Raw genomic sequence first — 20,473 nt, forward strand, 5'->3', positions numbered from 1 at the left:
AGATTGGGAGATCAAGAGTTCATCTTTTAGCGTATGAGACGTCCGTTCAAGAGCCTCATAACAGCAGGATAGGAACTGTCCTTGAACCTGGTGGTACATGCCTTCAAGCTTTTGTATCTTCTGTGTGGGGCATGTAGCTTACTCATTGATCAGTCACGTTTTCCCACTGTTTCACTATAGGCGTTATTTTCCCACAAGTGCCCATCCAATTCCCATTTGGAAGCCCTGATTAATCCCGTTTCCAGCACCCCTTTCCAGATCCTGACCACTCTCTGCACAAAAAGGTTTTATCCCACATAAATCTTTCCTTCAAAAAGGTTGGGAATCACTGCCTCAGGTGACGTTACATATTTCATCATGGCGTTTTGAGTTCATAACCCTGTCCCACCGTAACTAATATCTGTAGAGGGCCTTCCTCACTCTGAAATCGCCTTCCATCAAGTTCAGAGGTAGTGAATGGAATGATCCTGGTCAGAGATTTCAAATCTCAACTAGGTCAGCTTTTCACCCTGGTTGATGCTTCACCACCCAACGAGTGTTCACAAAGGAGAGAACGCATTAAATGTGGCATTCGGAGGGGAGTCACTGGTAGTAGGACACCCAGCCTCTGACCTATTGTAATTACAATTCAGATTGTGATTTTCACTTGATTCACGGTGAGTGTATGCCACTCAGAACAGTAGGAGACCTGGTTGGATCCCAGTGGTTAATCTTCTAAAAAATGTATTGGATGATTATAATACATTGAATCTGTTACTGGTTTTAGAACAGATCTCCTGCCTGAAACCTAATGCAGACTCATCTCCAACTGGCAGCATCTGCCCACAGTCCTTCACCCCTCCTCGGTCCACTAATCATCCATTAGCCCCTGTTTCACACCCCCCCCCCCTTTATACCAGCTATCGTCTCTCTTCACTCTCAGTCCTGATGCAGGGTTTTGACCCAACACATCGATAATTCCTCTCCCCCCCCACAGATGCTGCTCAACCTGCTGAGTTCCTCCAGCGCTCTGTGTGTTGCTCCAGATTCCAGCATCTTTCGTCTTTAAAGCTCCTCCTTCATTCACATCTCCAAATGCCACATCAGTATCTTTGAAACCGTTTGTATTGAGAAACTTTTTTTTAAAAGACAAACTAAAAATGGTGGGAATGCAGAGGAAGGGTGGAGAAACGGGTGGAGAAGCGGTTCCAGGTTCGGGTCGGAGAGTCTTCATCAGTTGCAACTCCCAATAAAGAGGCATTGGTCACAATGGAGTTATAGCCCTGCAGAAATTGGCGGTGTCAACAACCACAAGACCGGGGACTATGGCAGGCAGGAGAATAAAATCATAAAATATAGTTTTTAAAGGATTAACTATTAGGAAGCTTTGCATCATCGACTTTCACGGATGGACTGAGGTGATCTCTGTAGCACTGTTGCTAATTTGCTCTGAAGTTAATGGAAGAGTTTAATGAAATGGCTTGGGATAGAGTTACTGGACTGGATACTGCCTGGAGTCAAACAAATCCCTCCCCCGCAAGGATCTGGATGAACCTTTGCCTGGAATAGACTTTCATTCACTCTTTCAAGTTCTGCCACTTGGCACATGTGCTGCATCTGATCAGAGTGGTGGGGCTTGGCTCTGACAAGCAGCCAAATGTCTCTGGAGCAAAACTTTGCAGCTGACACCCGAGCCAGAGAGAGGCAAGTTCTTCCCCTGGATTGCTGACCGCCAAAGTCTAGGACTTCACAATCCTGAGGTTGAGTTTAGTTGGTCTCATCCCACAACCCACCCAACCCCATCAGCACAGCTCCAGAACATTGCATCTTGCGTCTTCGTCATTTCCACTCCTCCCCAAACTGCCAAAAATAATCCCTGCATTTGTACAGAGCCTTTGATAACCTTGGGATGACTCAAGATTTAACCAAATCAATTCCAAGTGCCACCACTGAGCAGATTTTTAATTCTCCCTTAATCCTTTGTACAAAGCCAGTGATGGTGGCTGCACTTTGAGCCCTCGTCAGACACACTCATTTTGCATCTCTCCATTGAATGAACTTCCTCTATCTGTACTTTTGGTTCTCCTTCAGTATCACACTAACACAGACACCACCCACAATCATCACACGCTGCACCCCCGCCACAAACAACAATCCTTGATGCGAAACACACTAGATGAAACGCACTTGGAGGTCAGTTAGCTAACGCAAATATAGAATCCTAGAACTTTCATCTGTTGCACACAATACGCTTCAGACATAGCAAACTATCTGCTGGAGGAACTCAGCGGGTCAAGCAGCATCTGTAGGGGGGAAAAGAATTGCCGATGGCTGTGTCTCACCACTCCTCCCTCTCCTCTGTATACTGTCCAACACGGTAGTGTAACAGTTAGCGTAACACTATTACAGCGCCAGCTACCCGGGTTCAATTCCGGCCACTGTCTGTAAGGAGTTTGTACATTCTCCCCGTGTCTGCGTGGGTTTCCTCTGGGTGCTCCGGTTTCCTCCCACATTCCAAAAGACGTACAGGTTAGGAGCTGTGGGTATGCTATGTTGGCGCCGGAAGTGTGGTGACACTTGCAGGCTGCCCCCAGCACATTCTCAGTAACGCAAAAAGATGCATTTCACTGTGTTTCGATGCACATGTGACTAATAAATATCTTATCTTATCCTCCTGCTCCATACTCAGTCCTGATGTAGGGTTTCAACCCAAAATGTTGACAATTTCTTTCCCTCCACAGATGCCGCTCAACCCACTGAGTTCCTCCTGTAGATTGCAGCATCTGCAGTCTCTCCTGTCTCCATGCTTTGATGGTTTTGGACACAGCCCAGCACATCACAGAAGCCAGCCTCCCCTCCATGGACTCTGTCTATATCTCTTACTGCCTCAGTAAAGCAGCCAACATAATCAAAGACCTCACCCACCCTGGACGTTCTCTCTTCTCCCCTCTCCCATTGGGCAGAAGATACAAAAGCCTGAAAGCACGTACCCCCAGGCTCAAGGGCAGCTTCTATCTGCTATTATAAGACTACTGAATGGTGCCCTGGTACGATAACATGGACTCTTGACCTCACAATCTACCTCGTTATGGCCTTGCACCTTATTGTCTGCCTGCGCTGCACTCTCTGTAACACTTTATTCTGCATTCTGTTATTGCTTTTCCCTTGTACTACCTCAATGCACTGATATGATGAAATGATCTGCATGGATGGCAGGCAAAACAAAGTTTTTCACTGTACCTCAGTACATGTGACAATAATAAACCAATTTATTACTTATTCTGCTTGGGAAATGGTAAGCTACAGTGCTGAAGTTTCAACTTTTCTTCTGCCCCCCCCCCCCCCCAACCATTTATAAAGATGACATGGATGCTAGCACACAAGGTGTGGTTACTAAGTTTGTCGATGACAAAAAGTAAGGTTAACAAGTGGGGGTGACACAGTGGCACAGCTGGTAGACTTGCTACCTCACAGTTCCAGAGATCCAGCTTCTATCCTGACCTCAGATGCTGCAAGTGTGGAGTTTGCACATTCTCCCTGTGACTGTGGACTGCAGGAGCTGGGAGCTGAGGCAAAAACAAACTGCTGGAGGAACCAGTCTGCTGCCTGACCCGCTGAGTTCCTCCAGCAATTTGCTTTCTGCTCTCTGTGACGGTGTGGGAGTTTGCATGTTCTGCTTGTGATTGCGTAGGTTTCCTCCAAGTGCTCCAGTTTCCTCCCACGTCCCACAGGTGGGCTAATTGGCCGCTGCAAGTTGCCCCTAACGTACAGGGGACTGGTAGAATCTGGGGGAAAGTGCAAAAGGCTAATATTTAGGTACGACAAGTAATTAGGAAAGCTAACAATGCCATTGCTCATCGATGGAGGAACTGGAAACTATAGTAGGGAGGTTATGTTTCAGTTCCATAGGGCATTGATGAGAGTTGATGAGATCACATGGAGTACTTATTTAAAGAATGTTAATGCATTGGATGTAGTTCAGAGGTTTATAAGACTGATACTTGGAATGCACAGGTCATCATAGAGGCAAGGTTGCATAGGTTAGTCCTGTATACATTGGGAGTTTTGCAGCACCAGAGGAGACTTGCTTGAAACATACAGGACCTTGAAGAGTCTAACTGGGAAGATGTGCAGAGGATGGTTCCTCTTGTGGGAGAATCTAGAATTAGGGGTAACATTAAAAATGAGTGGCCCATTTAAAACAGAATTTCTCTTCCTCTCAATCTTTGGAATTCTCTTTCTCAAGGGGCCATGGAAGTAGGATCTTTGAATATTTTTCAAGCAAAGACCAAATGATTTTTTTTTAAAATGAGTTTGGGAGTGAAAGATTACCCTGGGCACAGTTGAGGTTACAATCAAATCAGCTACTATCTTATTAAATGATGGAGCAGGTCTGAGTGGCCTGTTTATGCTCCGGGTTCATAGGTATTCTCCTATGCAAGATTTTTAAATCGATATAATGGAGAGCGAGATTAGAACCTGGCCTTTCACTCCACTCCACTCCAACTGATGGGCTGCTGTTGAGGCCAGAAGTGAAAATTTGTCCAGTCTGAATGCAGCCAGTTGATGGAATGGGACCTGTTGCTAACACATGCTTGATAGGGTAAAGATTTAGAAGAGACTCGAGGGGCATCTTTCTCCACAAAGCAGGTGGTGGGTATATGGAACGAGCTGCCAGAGGAAGGTACAATCGCAAAGTTTAAGAGGTAGTTAGACAGGTTCGTGGAAAGAAAAGGTTCAGAGGGACAGGTAACAGCTTCTTCCCCATTGCTATTACACTTCTGAATCAATCACCTTTCACATCCCCTTCCTGGTGGTGCTGCCACATTCTCGGTCTCTTAATTCTACCTTCCTTGGTTATTCCATTATTGTTACTTTAGTTTTTCTTTTTGCACTACAATCCGTGCACCATTCTGTTGTTTGGCACTTGCTGTATTTATCATTACCATACTGTTTACTGTGAACTTCACGCGAGCAAGGAATTTCATTGCATCTTGGTGTATATGACAAACTAAACTAACAAATGCAGGCAAATGGGACTAGCTCGGAATGATACCTTGATCGACATTCGTCCAAAGGGCCTGTTTCCATGCTGTGTAACTGTTTAACATCAGCATGATGCACAAGTTGTTCACAAAAGAACTATTCAAGCTAGGGTTCATTAAGAATCGTGTTAAATTTATTTATGTAATACATTGTAGAAAGCCATTCTTAAAGCTACATCTGTACAACCCATCTTAGCACTGAGAGCACATCTCAGTATATACATCTGTTTCAAGCATGACCCCATGAAGGTGATTCCTCTGCCATGGGAGTATGCAAGTTACAGGGACTCACTAATACAGTTACATTCAGAAAAAAGAATTGAAGGTTAACATGGGTAAAAGATCCTTAAGTGAATGACATTGAAAATGGCACACTAACCACAGGCACAGGATCCAGCCATTTCCTTTATTCTGTAGCTCACAGACACTGTACAGCATCAAAGAAGGGTCAGCTCAACAGCAGTTCTCTTGCAAAGAAAAAAAATGTTCCGATGTATTACCTGGAATATTCATCAACACTAACACTACAATTTACTGCATAGTAAGCCTGCTTTTTCTCATCTCGCTGTCATTTTTCACCCCAGCCCACCCTCCCAGAGTAAAATGAAAAGAAAATACCAAACCAGCATGGTATCTGCTCACTGGCGAAGCAGCTTTAAATAGACCAAGACAGAAGCACCTACACAATCCCTACCCCTCGCATCATTCAGCACAAATATGTTAAAAGCATGTCGCAATTTAAAAAGGACTTCATAATCTGCACAAAATCACAAGATTACAATACAACCTGCTAACAAACTACATGATAAATAGCAATCGGGTAGGAGACACATCATGCACTAGGGTACAGAGAAATCCTAACAATTCACAAAAAACATTCATTAATAATCATGTAGTGAAACAGTTAAAATGCTCATCAAGAATACACATTTTGATTCTTAATTTTCGCTTCTTCCAGTTCAGGCATCTACTTGTGTTACAGCACAGCTGTTCAAAAAAGGCGAGGACGAGCAGAGTAATGATACACTGAGTGTCTCAGGCAAACTGGACACCACACGGTAGGGGCTATCATATGCTGTCCAGCTTGGGAGATCAGACTACTGTTTAGGACGAGCACTCTTTAGTTTTGCATCTGTTCAAAGAACTTGTAGGTGGGGTTCTCGTACCCATTCTGCTGCATCTTTGAGAGGTGGCGCTCCTCTGGAGTTACAGCAGCGTCAACCTGCAGAGAGGAGAGAGAGGTTGCTGAGAGTACAAAATATAATTTGGGATATTGTGTTCAGTTTTGGTCACCCTGCTATAGGAAGGATGCTACTAAGCTAGAAAGAGTGCAGGAAAGATTTATGGGGACATTGCCGGGACTCGAGGGACTGGGTTATTGAGAGAGATTGAGCAGGTTGGGACTTTATTCATTGGAGAGTAGGAGAATGAGGGGTCATCTTAGTCAGGTGCACAAAATCATGAGGGGCAGATAGGGTCAATGTACTTGGTCCTTTTTCCCTAGGGTTGGGGAATCTAGAACCTGAGGGTATAGGTTTAGGTGAGGGCAGAGAGATTTAATAGGAACCTGAGGGGCAACATTTTCACCCAGAGTGTGGCCAGTATATGGAACAAGCTGCCAGAGGAAGTGGTTGAGGCAGGTACATTAACAACATTTAAAAGACACTTGGACAGATACATGGATAGGAAAGGTTTAGATGGGTATGGACCAAATGCAGGAAAATGGGACTAATTTAGATGGGCATCTTGGTCAGCATGGATGAGTTGGGCTGAAGGGCCCGTTTCCATGCTGTATGACCAAGACTAATTGCATGATACATCAATTTAGCCCTAGTGGAAATAGATTGAAGCCTGGCCTAGTTTCTCATTTTATAGTTACTTTGCTTATTGCTTCCTGATATTTCCAATCCAGTCAACAGAAACTGCACCAAGTACAAGAATGACAGTAAAGTGCACTCCCAAACTCAGTGTCCAAGATACTGAGCAGCTCCCCTATCTTTTCGATTTGTCCAACACCTTTCCTGAAAGTACCAAGTCTAGCTTGGATTTAGCTCTACTGCTGACTGTCTCCTTCATTATCCTGCTCCAGTAACCACTCTCACAGAGCGAGAACATTCAATGACAGACCATGAAGGGATCACAATCTCCAATAGGTCAGGGCATAGAATGGAAAAGTTGGGATGTTATCTTGCAAAACACTGGTTAGACTGCATGGGGAGTACTGTGCTGTTCTGGTCACCACACTATAGGAAGGATGTGGTTGCGTTGGAGAGAGTGCAGAGGAGATTGGAGGACTTTAGTTATGAGGAGAGATTCAATCGGCTGGGTTTGTTTTCCCTGGAGTGAAGGAGGCCAAGGTGTGACCGGATATAGAAAATCATGAGGCGCAAAAACAAGGTAGATGGTCAGAATCTTTATCTGTTGGTAGGGGTATCAAAAACAAGAGGGCATAGGTTTAAGGTGAGATGAAGGAGTTTTAAAGGAGATAAGGATTTTTTTTAAATACACAGAGTGGAACATGCTGCTGGAGGTGGTGGTGGAATTAGATACAATCGCTGTTTAAGAGGCATTTTGACGGGCACTTGAATAGGCAAGGAATAAGGATATGGTGCTAACACAAGTAAATGAAATTAGTATAGATGGGAAAAAGGTCAGTATGGATGTAGTGGCTGAAGGGCCCATTTCTGTGCTGTATGATTCTAGTACGTGGTTGTCTGGGTTCTTTCTAAAGCATGGGTTGTACTTCCAGCAAGAATAATTGGACAAAACTGAGCCAACACTGACAAAGCAGGCAACCGTAGGACATAGAACAATATAGCACAGGAAAAGACCCTTTAGACAATGATGTTTGTGCCAACCATGATGCCAATCCTTCTGTACCCCAAGATCCCTCATACATCATCTTCCCATTTACTGTATACTTTCCTTGAACTCCCAAAGTGCAACACCTCACTTGTTCAGATTAAACTCCATCTGCCATTTCTCGGCCCACATTTCTAACTGGTCCATGTCCTGCTGAAGCTTTTGACAACCTTCCTCACTATCAACAACTCCTGCAATTTTAGTGTGATTTTACTAATCAGCCCACCTACATCTTTGTCCAGATGTTTTCTATATATCACAAACAGGGGTCCCAGCACTGGTTCCTGCAGAACACCACTGCTCAGAGACCTCTGGTTAGAATAACACCCCTCCACCGCTATCTCTGACCAAGGGCATCGATTCCCATTGAACACTTCCAACCTAATAATGGACTCATTTAAGATTAACACTAACACAGAATACAGTAATTGACCAATGCTGAAACCAAGGGGCTTGTTCAGGCTCCTTCACAGGGAAAGCCTGTGGGTTAACAAGTGAGATAATGTCAATCTGATAACTCCTTCCCCCAACGCCCAAGCACACTTGTTGTCAAAAAGTATTCATGGAGACTTCTGTGGGTTTGGCATTAATATAAAGAGACAACATTAAGGCAAGGGACAGGGGATTTGGGCAATTATGTTAAAGCTTTCTAGTGCTCAGTTAAAGGCTTCTGTGCATTGGTGGCTTTTTTGAAGAAAAATCTTGCAGTAAACTAATTTCTATGAAAGATCCAAACACAATATAAAAATATTAGAACAATGTCACTACATAGTGCACCACAGTTATTAGCAGCTATAACAACACATTCTAAACCTCTGCTGCTGTTGTGTATTTGGATAGAGCACTGAACTTCTAAATGATGTGTCGGATATGTATTCACTTATTCATGCTTCTTACAGAATCCCCAGAGATACTTGTTAATAATATGAAAAATGTATTGCTTGGTTCTGCACTTAATCACATTGAAAGAGCCATGGTAGAATCCCTGCTCTGAATACGGGTGTCTGACTTCAGTTGAGATGGTAGTAAGGGGAGAGTGTAACTGACAGGACTGGGTTCAAGTAGAGGGCTCTGGTCATGAATAGGAATGAGAAAATGTTAACTGTTAAAAGTCCAAGTCCTTCCACCTCATTTCTACCAGCACAGAAAGGTGCAGCTAGAAGATGTGCTGCCTCACAGCTCCAGTGCCCTGGGTTCAATCTGAACTTCTGGAGGAGTCTGTTTTGAGTTTGCATGTTCTCCCTGTGACTGTGTGATCCCTCCTCCTATGTCCCAAGATGCTGGTTGGTAGGTTGGTTGGTTGGTTTGGGAACAAGCAGGGAAATGGGATTGATCTGAGCTGGCATGGACTCGATGGGCCAAATGGCTTCCTTCTATGTTAAAATCTGGCGACTTGGGTGAACATAACAGATCTATCAAGTCAAATGACCAGTTTTTACACTGTATCCTAACACAGTCATGTATGGTGGCCAAGATAGGTCACACCATGCCCTAAGTGTGATGCCTTGCTGAGTTACTATTTAGGCATGCACTTGAAAAATGGTGCAAGGTACTGGAGAATTTCTAGCAGACATGAAAACGTCACAGCAAGTAATCGAAGGAAGGATGCAACCCTAGGAAACTAGAGACTTAGCTAATTGTTCCTCGACTTTGAGACCAGTGCTTGGTTAGCTACTGAAACACATTCACTTCCCTCAAGAATGACCCCTGCTGTAAGACTCAGCCGTAAATGGGGGTGACAATTTGTGACTAATTCCCACATTTAATGCGCTCGGCACTGTTTGCTAACCCTGTACTGCAGTTCTGCATCGAGAACCCTGGAAGCAGCGAGAATGATGATCCGAGCTGCTACGAGTGATGAAAATTGCCAGAACAAATCACTTGCACGACGCACAAGAAAAATGTTCACTAGGTCCAGCATCAGACAGAATGATAGCTCAGCGATAAATCAAAACCATTGGTGGCGGGGGGAGGGGGGGGGGGTGGTGGAGAAGAAAATTGCTGATAGAAAAAAAAAGGGAAAGTGAATATAAAGAGCAAGATTCCAGTGATTCCAGTGCTTCTTTGGGCTTAAGTGGCTGATTAATTACTTACCTCAACAACCCCATGATGGATGGATGTATACTGCTTCTTTTTCAGCATCACCAGAGTGATGACAATCACCGTTGCTATGACAACACCTCCAACCATGAGACCAATGATAGCTCCTTTATTTGATCCAACATCCTCTGGGAAAAACACCTACAAAGAAACACATAAATATAACCCAAAACCCAACACTTCCTGCATACCATTCATGAGACTGTGACTTACCTCACAGAACTGTAACCAGAGAAATCTGTGTCGCATCTTACAGCGAAGAAAGGATCTTATAATCCCTGCATGTGTGCCATCCGTGTACTGAAAACGTAGCCCTTTATATCATTAGCAAAACAGCTGCTCGGCTATGTTTCATTAAGCTTCAAACATACAAGGTACTTAATCCTTTGAGAATTGTTGTGACATTTCACAAAACCCATATGACTGCAATTTATTTGAAAAGTACTGTGCATTTGCAAACATTTCTTAAAACTGCCTAGAAATTTAAATTGCTGTAATGTAGACAGGCAGAGGTATTTTTTTTAAAGTGGAAGTACTCTCACTGAAAAGCAATGTGTTCTGGAAGACACGCCCAACTATGACTGATTGACAGTTAGGTTGACATTGAAAGGGGCAATCTTCCGAAATAATTTAAATTGACACAATAACCAGATTACATTTATTCCTGATTGCATCAATTAAATTAGCATCTCTAGGTCTTAAGAAAAAGGCATGCAATCATGCCCATTCTGAATTCTTGGCAGTCTGTTTAATAATTAAAATTTAACATAGGGGGCTGTGTTTGGTGCCAGTAAACAGTTTAAAAAGCATCCAGCTCTCCAAACCAGAACAGCCACACTTAAGGGCTCTGGGAGACAACACCTTTACCTGCTACAAACTCATTCCTTTAAAATTAAAACAATGATGCAAGTGGAAAATGTCCATTTTAAGGCTACTTTTTTTTCTTTAAGCCACATCTAAATTCCAACAACTAGTGCATGTATAGCACCTTTCATGTAGTTCTTATGAAAGAGGGGGAGTGGGAAAGAGAATTGAAAAAGACAGGTAACTGGAAGCTCAGGGAGGGCGAGGGCCTGGTGATGGCATCACACTGAAAGCGACGGAAAACTATGATGATTGTCAAATGTGGAGCACAACGGGATGGAAGGCAAAGACAAGGGGAGCACTATTGTTTTGGATAAGTGTGGGCAATGGAATAAATAGAACATAGAACAGTACAGCGCAGAACAGGCCCTTTGGCCCACAATGCTGTGCTAACATAGCTAATCCCTCCTACCCAGATCCCTCCTGGATATAGTTGAGAGCTGTCAGCTGGTCAATGAGATACTATGCTTAGAGGAACACTTAGTGTTGAAGGCAAGTCTTCTGAACAGATACGTTGTTGCTGGAGAAACTGGGAGAATGTAATGGAATCCTTACAGGAATTGGGGGGACGGGAGGTGTAGTCAAGGTAGTTGTGGGAACCTGGATTTGCTGGTTGCTAACTATCCTGAGATGGCGATAGAGAAGTCAATGAAGAGAAAAGTCAGAGATGGACCATGTGAAAATGAGGGCAGGCTGGAAGTTGGCAGAAGTGAAGAAATTTTCAAGTTCTATGCGCGAGCAGGAAGCAGCACAAATACAGTCATTAATACATTGGAAAGGAAGTTAGGGAGGTGGACTGAAACAATCACTGCTGCACATATCCCAGAGACAGGTCCTACATGGGCTCCCATACCTGCGGCTTGAAGGAGGTGGGCTGGAGGTAAAGGAGTTGTTCAGTGGAGGTGGAGAAGTGGACGCCATGCTCAAAATTAACCCATTGGTACCAGAAAATGTCAAAGTGACAGAGAGCATCATATTATCACAGATTTAAGTGGCATCTGGACAAGGGGACAAAGAACAGAATCACGGTAAGAAGAAATCAGTACTGTGGAGCAAGAATAGAATCGAGGGACGTTCCTGCTTGGGGTTCTTGAGGAGGAGGTAGAAGAGGCCTGAGGTGGTCAGTGTCAAACTGGCAGTTAGAAATGATTAGATTTAGAAAGGACAAGAAACCAAACTATTCTGGATGCATCAGCAATTCTGCAGACAGGAGAAAGTTTCCAGTCTTGGGTGAAGACTCCCAGCCAAAGAAATAGGCACAGAGGTGAAGACAGAAGAAGAGCTCAACACCATTTGGGTTTGGAACTCATTCAGATGGGGCTGATGCTGTGGCCTCTGCTGAGGATTAATTGTTTGGGCTGAGAGGGGAAGATCAGAAGGGGAAGTGAAAACATGGCAAGGATAAGACTAGGGTGGGCGATGGGGTTAGAAGAAAGTAGAGGGAGAGAAAGATCCAGAGAACTTTTACAGTTGGAGAGTTGAATTTTGCGATCTTTGATGCCTGAAAGCAAAGATTTATTGAAGCATCAAATGCAAAGGGTAAGTGGGACTTTCTCTCCACAGATACTGAGTGACCTGGTGAGCATCTGCAGCATTCCCCTCTATTTCAGACTTCTACCAACAGCAGTGCTTCGTCTCTCAATTCCCACATTTTGTTCCTCTTTCATCTGGTCCCCATTCGTTTTCCCTACCTGCACTTACTTCACTCCTGCTTTCAGCCAGCCAGCACTTGTATCATTCAGTCTCTCATCATCTCCACCCTATCACAGATGGTCCCCTTGTTTTGGAATTGATCAATTGGTTTATTACTGTCACATGTACCGAAGTACAGTGGAAGAACTTGTCTTGCATACCGTTCATGCAGATCAATTCACTACAACAGTGCATTGAGGTAGTACAAGGTATAACAATAACAGAATGCAGAGTGAAGTGTCATAGCTACAGAGAAAGTGCAGTGCAGGTAGATAATAAGGTGCAAGGTCATGAGGTAGATTGTGAAGTCAAGAGTCCATCTTATCGTACAAGGGAGTCGTTCAATAGTCTTATAATAGCAGGATAGAAGCTGTCCTTGAGCCTGGTGGTACGTGCTTTCAGGCTTTTGTATCTTCTGCCTGATGGGAGGGGAAAAGAGAGAATGTCCGGGGTGGGTGGTGTCTTTGATTATGCTGGCTGCTTTACCGAGGCAGCACGAAGTGTAAACAGATTTCATGGAGGGGAGGCTGGTTTCCGTGATGCGTTGAGCTGTGTCCACAACTCTCTGCAGTTTCTTGTGGTCCTGGGCAGAGCAGTTGCCGTACCAAGCCATGATACATCCAGATAGGATGCTTTCTATGGTGCATCAGTAAAAGTTGGTGAGAGTCAAGGGGGACATGCCAAATTTCTTCAGCCTCCTGAGCTTTCTTTACCGTGGCATCTACGTGGTTGGACCAGGACAGGCTTTTGGTGATGTTCACTCCTAGGAACTTGAAGCTCTCAACCTCAGCACCATTGCTGTACTGTTTTCTCCACCCTCCCTCACCAATTCTCTACAACATAGATTTTTGATTAAAAAGATACTTTTCCTAGCTATGATTAACAGTCATCAGCCTAAAACATTAACTGTTCTCTCCACAGATCCTGCCCGACCTGCTGGGTATTTCCAGCATTTTCAGTTCAATTTCTATTAGTTGAACCTAATCATAAGCTCACCTTACATAACTTTCCAGCAGGACTGACGTTATTAACTTCTGTTGCTCCATGAAGAACGAAGACCAAACATGACTCTCACCCCCAGAATTATCTCCCAGACAGTTGCATTGACCATATTAAGATAGACAATAGATTTGATCCTGGGGCACTCCGGCTTAGTATTAAACAACATGACAACGAATTTACACACTAAACAAGGAGCTTCCAAGCTTTATATCATTCTGCTTATGTATTCTTAAGTTTAGTGGAGGGGAATGTTCATCAATGATTGCACATTGTTCAATTCCACAACAGTGATGGTGTTGGGGAATTCAAAGATCCTGACAATGTATGCCTGCGTCACAGTCTAAGGAGACTTGGAGGTGATGGTTTTTCTTTTAAAAACAGCACTGCTGGAGGTGGCAAGGAAGGAACTTTGAGTTACTGCAGTGCTTCTGCAGAGCAGCAACGAGAGTGCTCCCAGGTTCACTGGCTGGGACATCGATCAAATTGACCATTTTGTCCAGAATGGTATTGAGCTTCACAAGTTACTACATCCACCATGGTACATAATCCATCACCACACTATGTGTGATGGTTGTACAGTTCTCTCATTAATCTGCATATATCACAAACTGACTTGAGTTGGTGTTCTAAGTATCCATCTACTACAAGGCTGAAATAGATTTGTAGTTGAAACCACAATTTTCCAAACCTCTAGCTCACAGCACTGAAGAGATCAAGGAACAGGGAATAAAACCATCAGAAGCAGGGTGCTCGAGCTTCATGCTGATATCTCCAGAGTTACAAGTGACACAGTGGCTGGCTAATATCCACAGTGGTGAGAATGAGAACAGAATGTGTATGATTCATAAAATGGTGAAGACATTTAGTTCGCCTGCCGTCTTGCACTGACAATGCTATTTCAGGACTAAGCTGGCATAATTTGATGCATCCCTTAAAACTTGTTAAATTACTTGTAATATCTTATAAATATTTCACTAACATCCATGTTATAAACTTACTCACCAGCTTCTGATGGTGTACCTCATACCCAGAGTCCTGCCGGAATTCAGTTTCCATCTTTACTTCAGCGATTTCCTCGGTCTTAATGCCAGTGAGTCCAGAACCTGAGTAATAATACAGAGCCATTAAGGACCTTTTTCCTCCAAAGAAAGCCCGATACAGATTCTGTAGGCAAGTTACTTATCAACCAATGGATGCTACGACTGGCCTCAATTCCAAGGCTCGGAGGAGAAAACGATTTGTCAAGCTAAGCAGTGTTCAAACTAGAGGGTGCAAGAGGCAGGCAAGGGATGTGGCAAGGGCAAGAGATGCAGAAATCCAAGAGAGAAGACCCAGAGATAACCCACTTTTTGGCTGATACCACCATACCAAGAATTTCTTCCAACTTAATTGGGCATTTCATCCTTGTTATCAAGAGCAGACTATGCAGTTTATAAGTAGAACCAAAAGGAGAAAAGTATTCTGATAAACCACACAAAATTAGTCAAAAGCCAAGCCAATGGATACCTGGTCGTGTGGTAAGTCCTCTGTCTGGTGCTGGCCTTGCGTCAACTGGTTCAACTGGGCATGGTTATTGAGAAATAGAAACAAAAAAGCAAGTAAAAAAATCAGCAATTGGCGAGGGAGACAAATTAGCAGCAACAAATGGAAGCAGGAGCAGCGTATTAAAGGCCTTTCCAACAACCACAAGTCAAAAATCTTCGACAATCCAAACAGGTGGAATCGTGATGTGGCCAAAAGACTGGAACCATTAACTGGTTCAGTACCTGCATCAGTGTTATTCTCTCACATACCTTCGTAATCCAAAGGACAGAACAACATAAACCAGACTCTCCAGTTAAACTTGCACCCATGTTGATTATTAATAGAAAAAAAAGTCACTTATTTGTTTCTTGGTTTAAAAATTAGTTGGTAGTTCCAAATATAAAATTTCACCACAAATGTAGTCTACAAGAGTTTATATATAAAAATACAGCAAGAGCATTAAAAAGCGAGAATCATGACATTTTAGGAATTGCTGTTGTCATATGTAGAGGGGGTGGCGGAATCAAACTTCAGTATTCTACAGGAAGCTGGACATGCAGGAGAAGGGAATTCATTTATAGAAATGACAGGGCAAAGTTCTTAAACAGCTTGTGCATGTGCAAAGAAATGAAAGCCTCCAACCATGGAGTTGGATTCTATGATGATAGAACAATACAGCATAGGAACAGGCCCTTTGGCCCACATAGTTGTGCCAAACTAATTATGCTAATAATACTTAATTGAACTAATTCCCTTCTGCCTGCACATGGTCCATATCCCTCCAACCTATGCATATTAAATGCTTATCCAAGAGCCTAAGCACCCCTATTGTACCTGCATCCAACACCATTCCTGGCAGTGCATCCCAGGCACCCACCACTCTATGTAAAAAAAAACTTGCCCCACATACCTCCTTTGAACTTTCCCCCTCTTACCTTAAATACATGCCTTCTGAACTACAGAAAATAGATTCTTGACACTGGTTTTGGGGAGAGTTGGTGGGGAGTGTGGGAGGAGGGATGTGAGTGTACTGGTAGGAAAACTAATCAGAAGGCAGAGTACAGAAATCCAGATTAAGCATGTTTAATTGAGGTGCAGATACTTAGTATTGCTTTAGGGTGTATCAGCTAAGCTGAAATAAAACGTATAAACCAGGCAAAATTTTAAAAATAAAAAAGTAGGAAAATTCAGGGTCATTGATTGCAAGGTCTGCACAATATTCTGGCCTCGGTGAGCAGAGGAACTGATGAGGGCTGAGGAAACAGTCTCAGTTCGAGGAGGAGGGGTACCTGCCAGTAACCCACATCATAACAAGTATATTAACACATTCTTCACCTTCCATTCTATCATGGAAGACGCTGTGCTTTGTGAGCAGCTTAGATCTGATATGCAAAGTAGCAGCCATTACTTCTGGAAAATACTGCAGTTTACTTGCATTTTTAACCCTCAACGGAAACACTACCTTTAAACTCCCTTCTGCTTTAAACCATGCTTGCTCTTAGTGGGAAAAAAACTATGCTGTGAGATTCTGGCCAAAAGCAAGCATCAGCATTTGGTAGCCCTCCCAATGACTGTGTGATGCTGTGCCAGCACCCTGCAATCGCCTTCCATTATCACGGCCAGCTGCCAATCCTTACACATTGCGGCACTGCATTGCTGCTGAGCAATCTGTTCGAGTGGAAGTGGAGGAGCGTAATCACTTTGCCGAGGGCCGTAATAATAGGAGGGAACAAAAGCCTGGAACCAAGTAAGGGCAACATGAAAAAACACGTTCCATGTTAATTCATTCATTTTTAATTATTTTCTGAGCTCAAAGAGAAGGAAGATGGAGGCAGGGAGTGATCAGATGGGACAGCATCTGGTAGCTCTTGTCCCATCTGATCATTCCCTGCCACCATCTTCCTTCTCTTTGTATTTGTAGATCTTTTTAATGGAAATAGAATCACATCCACTATCAATGTGACTCAATTTCCATCAAAGAAATCTACAGTTCTTCCCACTTTAGGGAGTGCCAGCATCAAGGATTCAGTCCAGTTCATGCAGGGTAAAGCTCCCTCTTTTCTCCCTCAACAATGTGCACATGTCCAAACGTATTGTCACGCTGACATTGTAAAACTTTGCATTCATTTCCATATCTGCCAGTCTGCCATTTGTGTCATGCCAGTGTGTCATGTAGGGCCAGACTGAGTCAATGTTGAGAGTCACATCACAGAATGAGTCCATTTGGCCCACTGTTTGTATGCCAGCTGCAAGACTGCTAATCCACCTTTGGTCCACCTGCCAGTATTTAGACTGCACACTGGTCAGTTATAGCACCACCTTCATCCAAATCCCCTCTAATCATTCTATCCATTGCTTTAAATCTAAGAGGCCAAAACTCCAGGACAACACTCATCAGATCCAACCCGAAACATCGACTGTTTCTCTTCCCATAGAAGCAGCCTGACATGCTGAGTATTTCTAGCATTTTCTGTTTTCGTTTTAGATTTCCAGCATCTGCAGTTTTTTTTTGATTTTCACTTTCTAAAACTCCAGGCATTGGATTAAGTTTCACCAATGACAGCCCTCGTATAATCCTGACAGAGTGGACTTTAACTCCATCAGTTCGAGGTGCACTTGAACTGAGAGTCCCGAGGCAAAAGATTAGTCTAACCTACTGCCACTCACTTTCACACTTAACTGCTACAAATATTTTTTCTTTTAAAATTTACTGAATTAGACAACTGCTTTCTTTCTTTCACACTGAATCTCACTTGACAGCATGTTTAACTGCGCAACTGAAAATGATTAAAATGACAAAAGTATTAGACTGGCAATCAAATTTTCAGAAGCTAATTATGCTTATTAGAGCAGAAAGGGCTGGGTTGCATATCACACTGTTAATAATAATTAGGTTCAAGTTTTAAGCACTTTTTTTTTGCTGTAGGTTCCTTTGCCTCATCTGTGCAGCCTTTTTTTAAGCTGTTTGTTGCAGTTAGGCACACAGGTAGATTAGATCTATTCAATTTAATTCAATTCAACATATCCTGCAAACCGGGGCATCGTTTCCATTTAGCTAACAGAGATAAAACAGAACTGCATATTCAATGAGGGAGAGTGAAACAAGTAGTGAACAAAAATACAGTTCCAGTGAGAATAAGACATACTTTCTTCAGCTCCTTCCACTTTTATGGAAAGGAATTCCAGAGTTTTGGGCTTTGGCAAGCTGAAGCGACCAAATATGGGAACGACTGAGAGGCCAGAATTGGAAGAATGCAGATGTATTGGAGGGTTATAGGGCTGGTGGTTATTAGAGGGGTATGGAGGGGCATTGTCATGTGGCCATTTGGGAAAAAAAACCTCTTGAATAAATGGGCGAAAGGTTAACTGCAAGACCATATGAAGTACAAACTACCAAATTTCTAATCACTAGATTGATTAGCTGATCTTGGTTGAAGGACTGCAATTAGACCTAGCACTTCCAGGCTGGAATCATAGAATCATGCAGCAGTACAGCACAATACAGGCCCTTCGGCCCACAATGTTGTGCCGACCTTTAAACCTCGCCTAAGACTATCTAACCCCTTCCTCCCACATATCCCTCTATTTTAAATTCTTCCATATGCTTATCTAGTAATCTCTTGAATTTGACCAATGTACCTGCCTTCACCACCACCCCAGGCAGCACATTCCATGCCCCAACTACTCTCTGGGTAAAAAACCTCCCTCTGATATCTCCCTTGAACTTCCCACCCATTACTTTAAAGCCATGCCCTCTTGTATTGAGCATTGGTGCCCTGGGAAAGAGGCGCTGGCTCTCCACTCTATCTATTCCTCTTAATATTTTGTACACCTCTATCATGTCTCCTCTCATTCTCCTTCTCTCCAAAGAGTAAAGCTCTAGCTCCTCCAGGTGCTCTGGTTTCCTCTCACATTGCAAAGACGTACGGGTAGGTTAATTGGGTTTAAAAAGGGCGGCGCGGACTCATTGGGCCGGAAGGGCCTGTTACCACGCTGTAAATAAAATTTAAATTAATTTAATAGGGAACGACATGGAGAAAGAAACGATTCAGGACTCCCAACCAAGTGGCCTTTGCCCACTCATCCCAGAATAAAGTGTGCTTTAAAGTCTAGCAGTTTCTAAGAGAAGAGGGAGAGGAGCAAGAAATCTGCTTTGGGCCATGAACAGAAGGGACAGCTCTTGTATTGGTTTGTGGAGAAATTTAAAATAAAAAAAATACAAAGCACCAACTCCTGCAAATGGAACTATGAAGAAACATGTGCCAGATTCAGATAATATTTTCCTAAAATTAATTTTACACCATATTTCCTGAAGGTCAAAAGAGACGAGCAATTACAGAGTCGTTCTTCCAACACCAAAGGAAATTCTTATCCAGTTTACTGCTACTCGATTACTTTGGGAACAAAACAACCATTTCCCCCTGTCAGTGGTTTAATTATGATATTAAAATGTTATTTTCTACCAATATGAAATGCACACAGTTAAATAAGTAAACCATTTCAAATGCAGTCACCAATACCTTATCCTAGCAAAATTATAAAGCACATCACTTCAGTTTAACTACCTGAAACACTGCATTTCTGCTCCCAACTATTCTCTCCTACATCAGTGTTCAGTTCCTGCTCCCTTATTGAGCCATTACCTTCATTCTCTGTGTTGGCAGGGATGGAGTCAATAACAAATGGGTGTGGAGGTTGAAGGTCATCCAGACTGAACTCCCCGTCATCCGGTAGAAGTTCTATTGTTGTTTTTGTCTCGGAGAGAGAAGGGACCAGGGCATCGTTGCCATAGCTAATTCGTGTGTCACTGACCGAGTTTGCCATCATGTCATCCATGTAGCTTCGTTCCTTCTGCAGTAGTTCATCTGTAGTAACATAAGACATGGCTTTGGAATGTTGCGATAGCAATGACTCAACAATACCATCTGCGTGCAGAAGATTCTTCGCTATTTAATTTCAAAGTAAGTTGCTTCAAACATTACCAGTTTTAATAAATGGGGGAGGGAATAAGGAATAAGCAATGTTTCAACTTTATTTGTCGAGACTTCTCTGTGGCAGAACTACATTTTACATCCGAGTCACCGACAGCAATTCTGCTCAACAATATTGCTGTTTTTTGGGCTAAGGGCAGCAGAGTAAAAGATCTTGCAGATCTATAACTTTCATTTAGTATTGGGAAGACCAAAGCCATCACAACCTCCATTCCCCAGCTACCAACTCTATCATTATCTCTGTAACCTCTTCTATCCATCTCTCTGAAACGACCACGTGATACAGTTGAGTTTTGGACCATACATCTATGTAATCACAAGGACTGTCTATTTTCACCACCACTAATACTGCCTTACTGTCTTTATCTCACCCAAATCCCTATTTCTGCCACATCTAGGTTTGACCAATCCAAA

The 20,473-nt window shown here is 43.1% G+C and overlaps 1 protein-coding gene across 4 annotated transcripts in view; it reads right to left on the reverse strand.

The window, feature by feature from the left end:
• Positions 1-5,136: 5,136 nt before the first annotated feature.
• Positions 5,137-20,473, reverse strand: part of LOC127569394 (amyloid-beta precursor protein-like) — a 145,469-nt gene continuing 130,132 nt past the window's right edge. For 2 of the 4 annotated variants that reach the window (XM_052013997.1, XM_052013995.1), the window contains 5 exons: positions 19,712-19,933; positions 15,051-15,104; positions 14,547-14,647; positions 9,981-10,127; positions 5,137-6,246 (listed from right to left, as the gene is read on the reverse strand). In XM_052013997.1, the coding sequence (XP_051869957.1) occupies positions 6,145-6,246; positions 9,981-10,127; positions 14,547-14,647; positions 15,051-15,104; positions 19,712-19,933 (626 nt within the window). In that variant the 3' untranslated portion in view covers positions 5,137-6,144. The remainder of the gene's footprint in view (positions 6,247-9,980; positions 10,128-14,546; positions 14,648-15,050; positions 15,105-19,711; positions 19,934-20,473) is intronic. The other 2 variants (XM_052013998.1, XM_052013996.1) reach the window with 1 other exon arrangement.

The sequence above is a fragment of the Pristis pectinata genome, chromosome 4, assembly GCF_009764475.1.
Source record: "Pristis pectinata isolate sPriPec2 chromosome 4, sPriPec2.1.pri, whole genome shotgun sequence".
NCBI lineage: Eukaryota > Metazoa > Chordata > Chondrichthyes > Rhinopristiformes > Pristidae > Pristis > Pristis pectinata.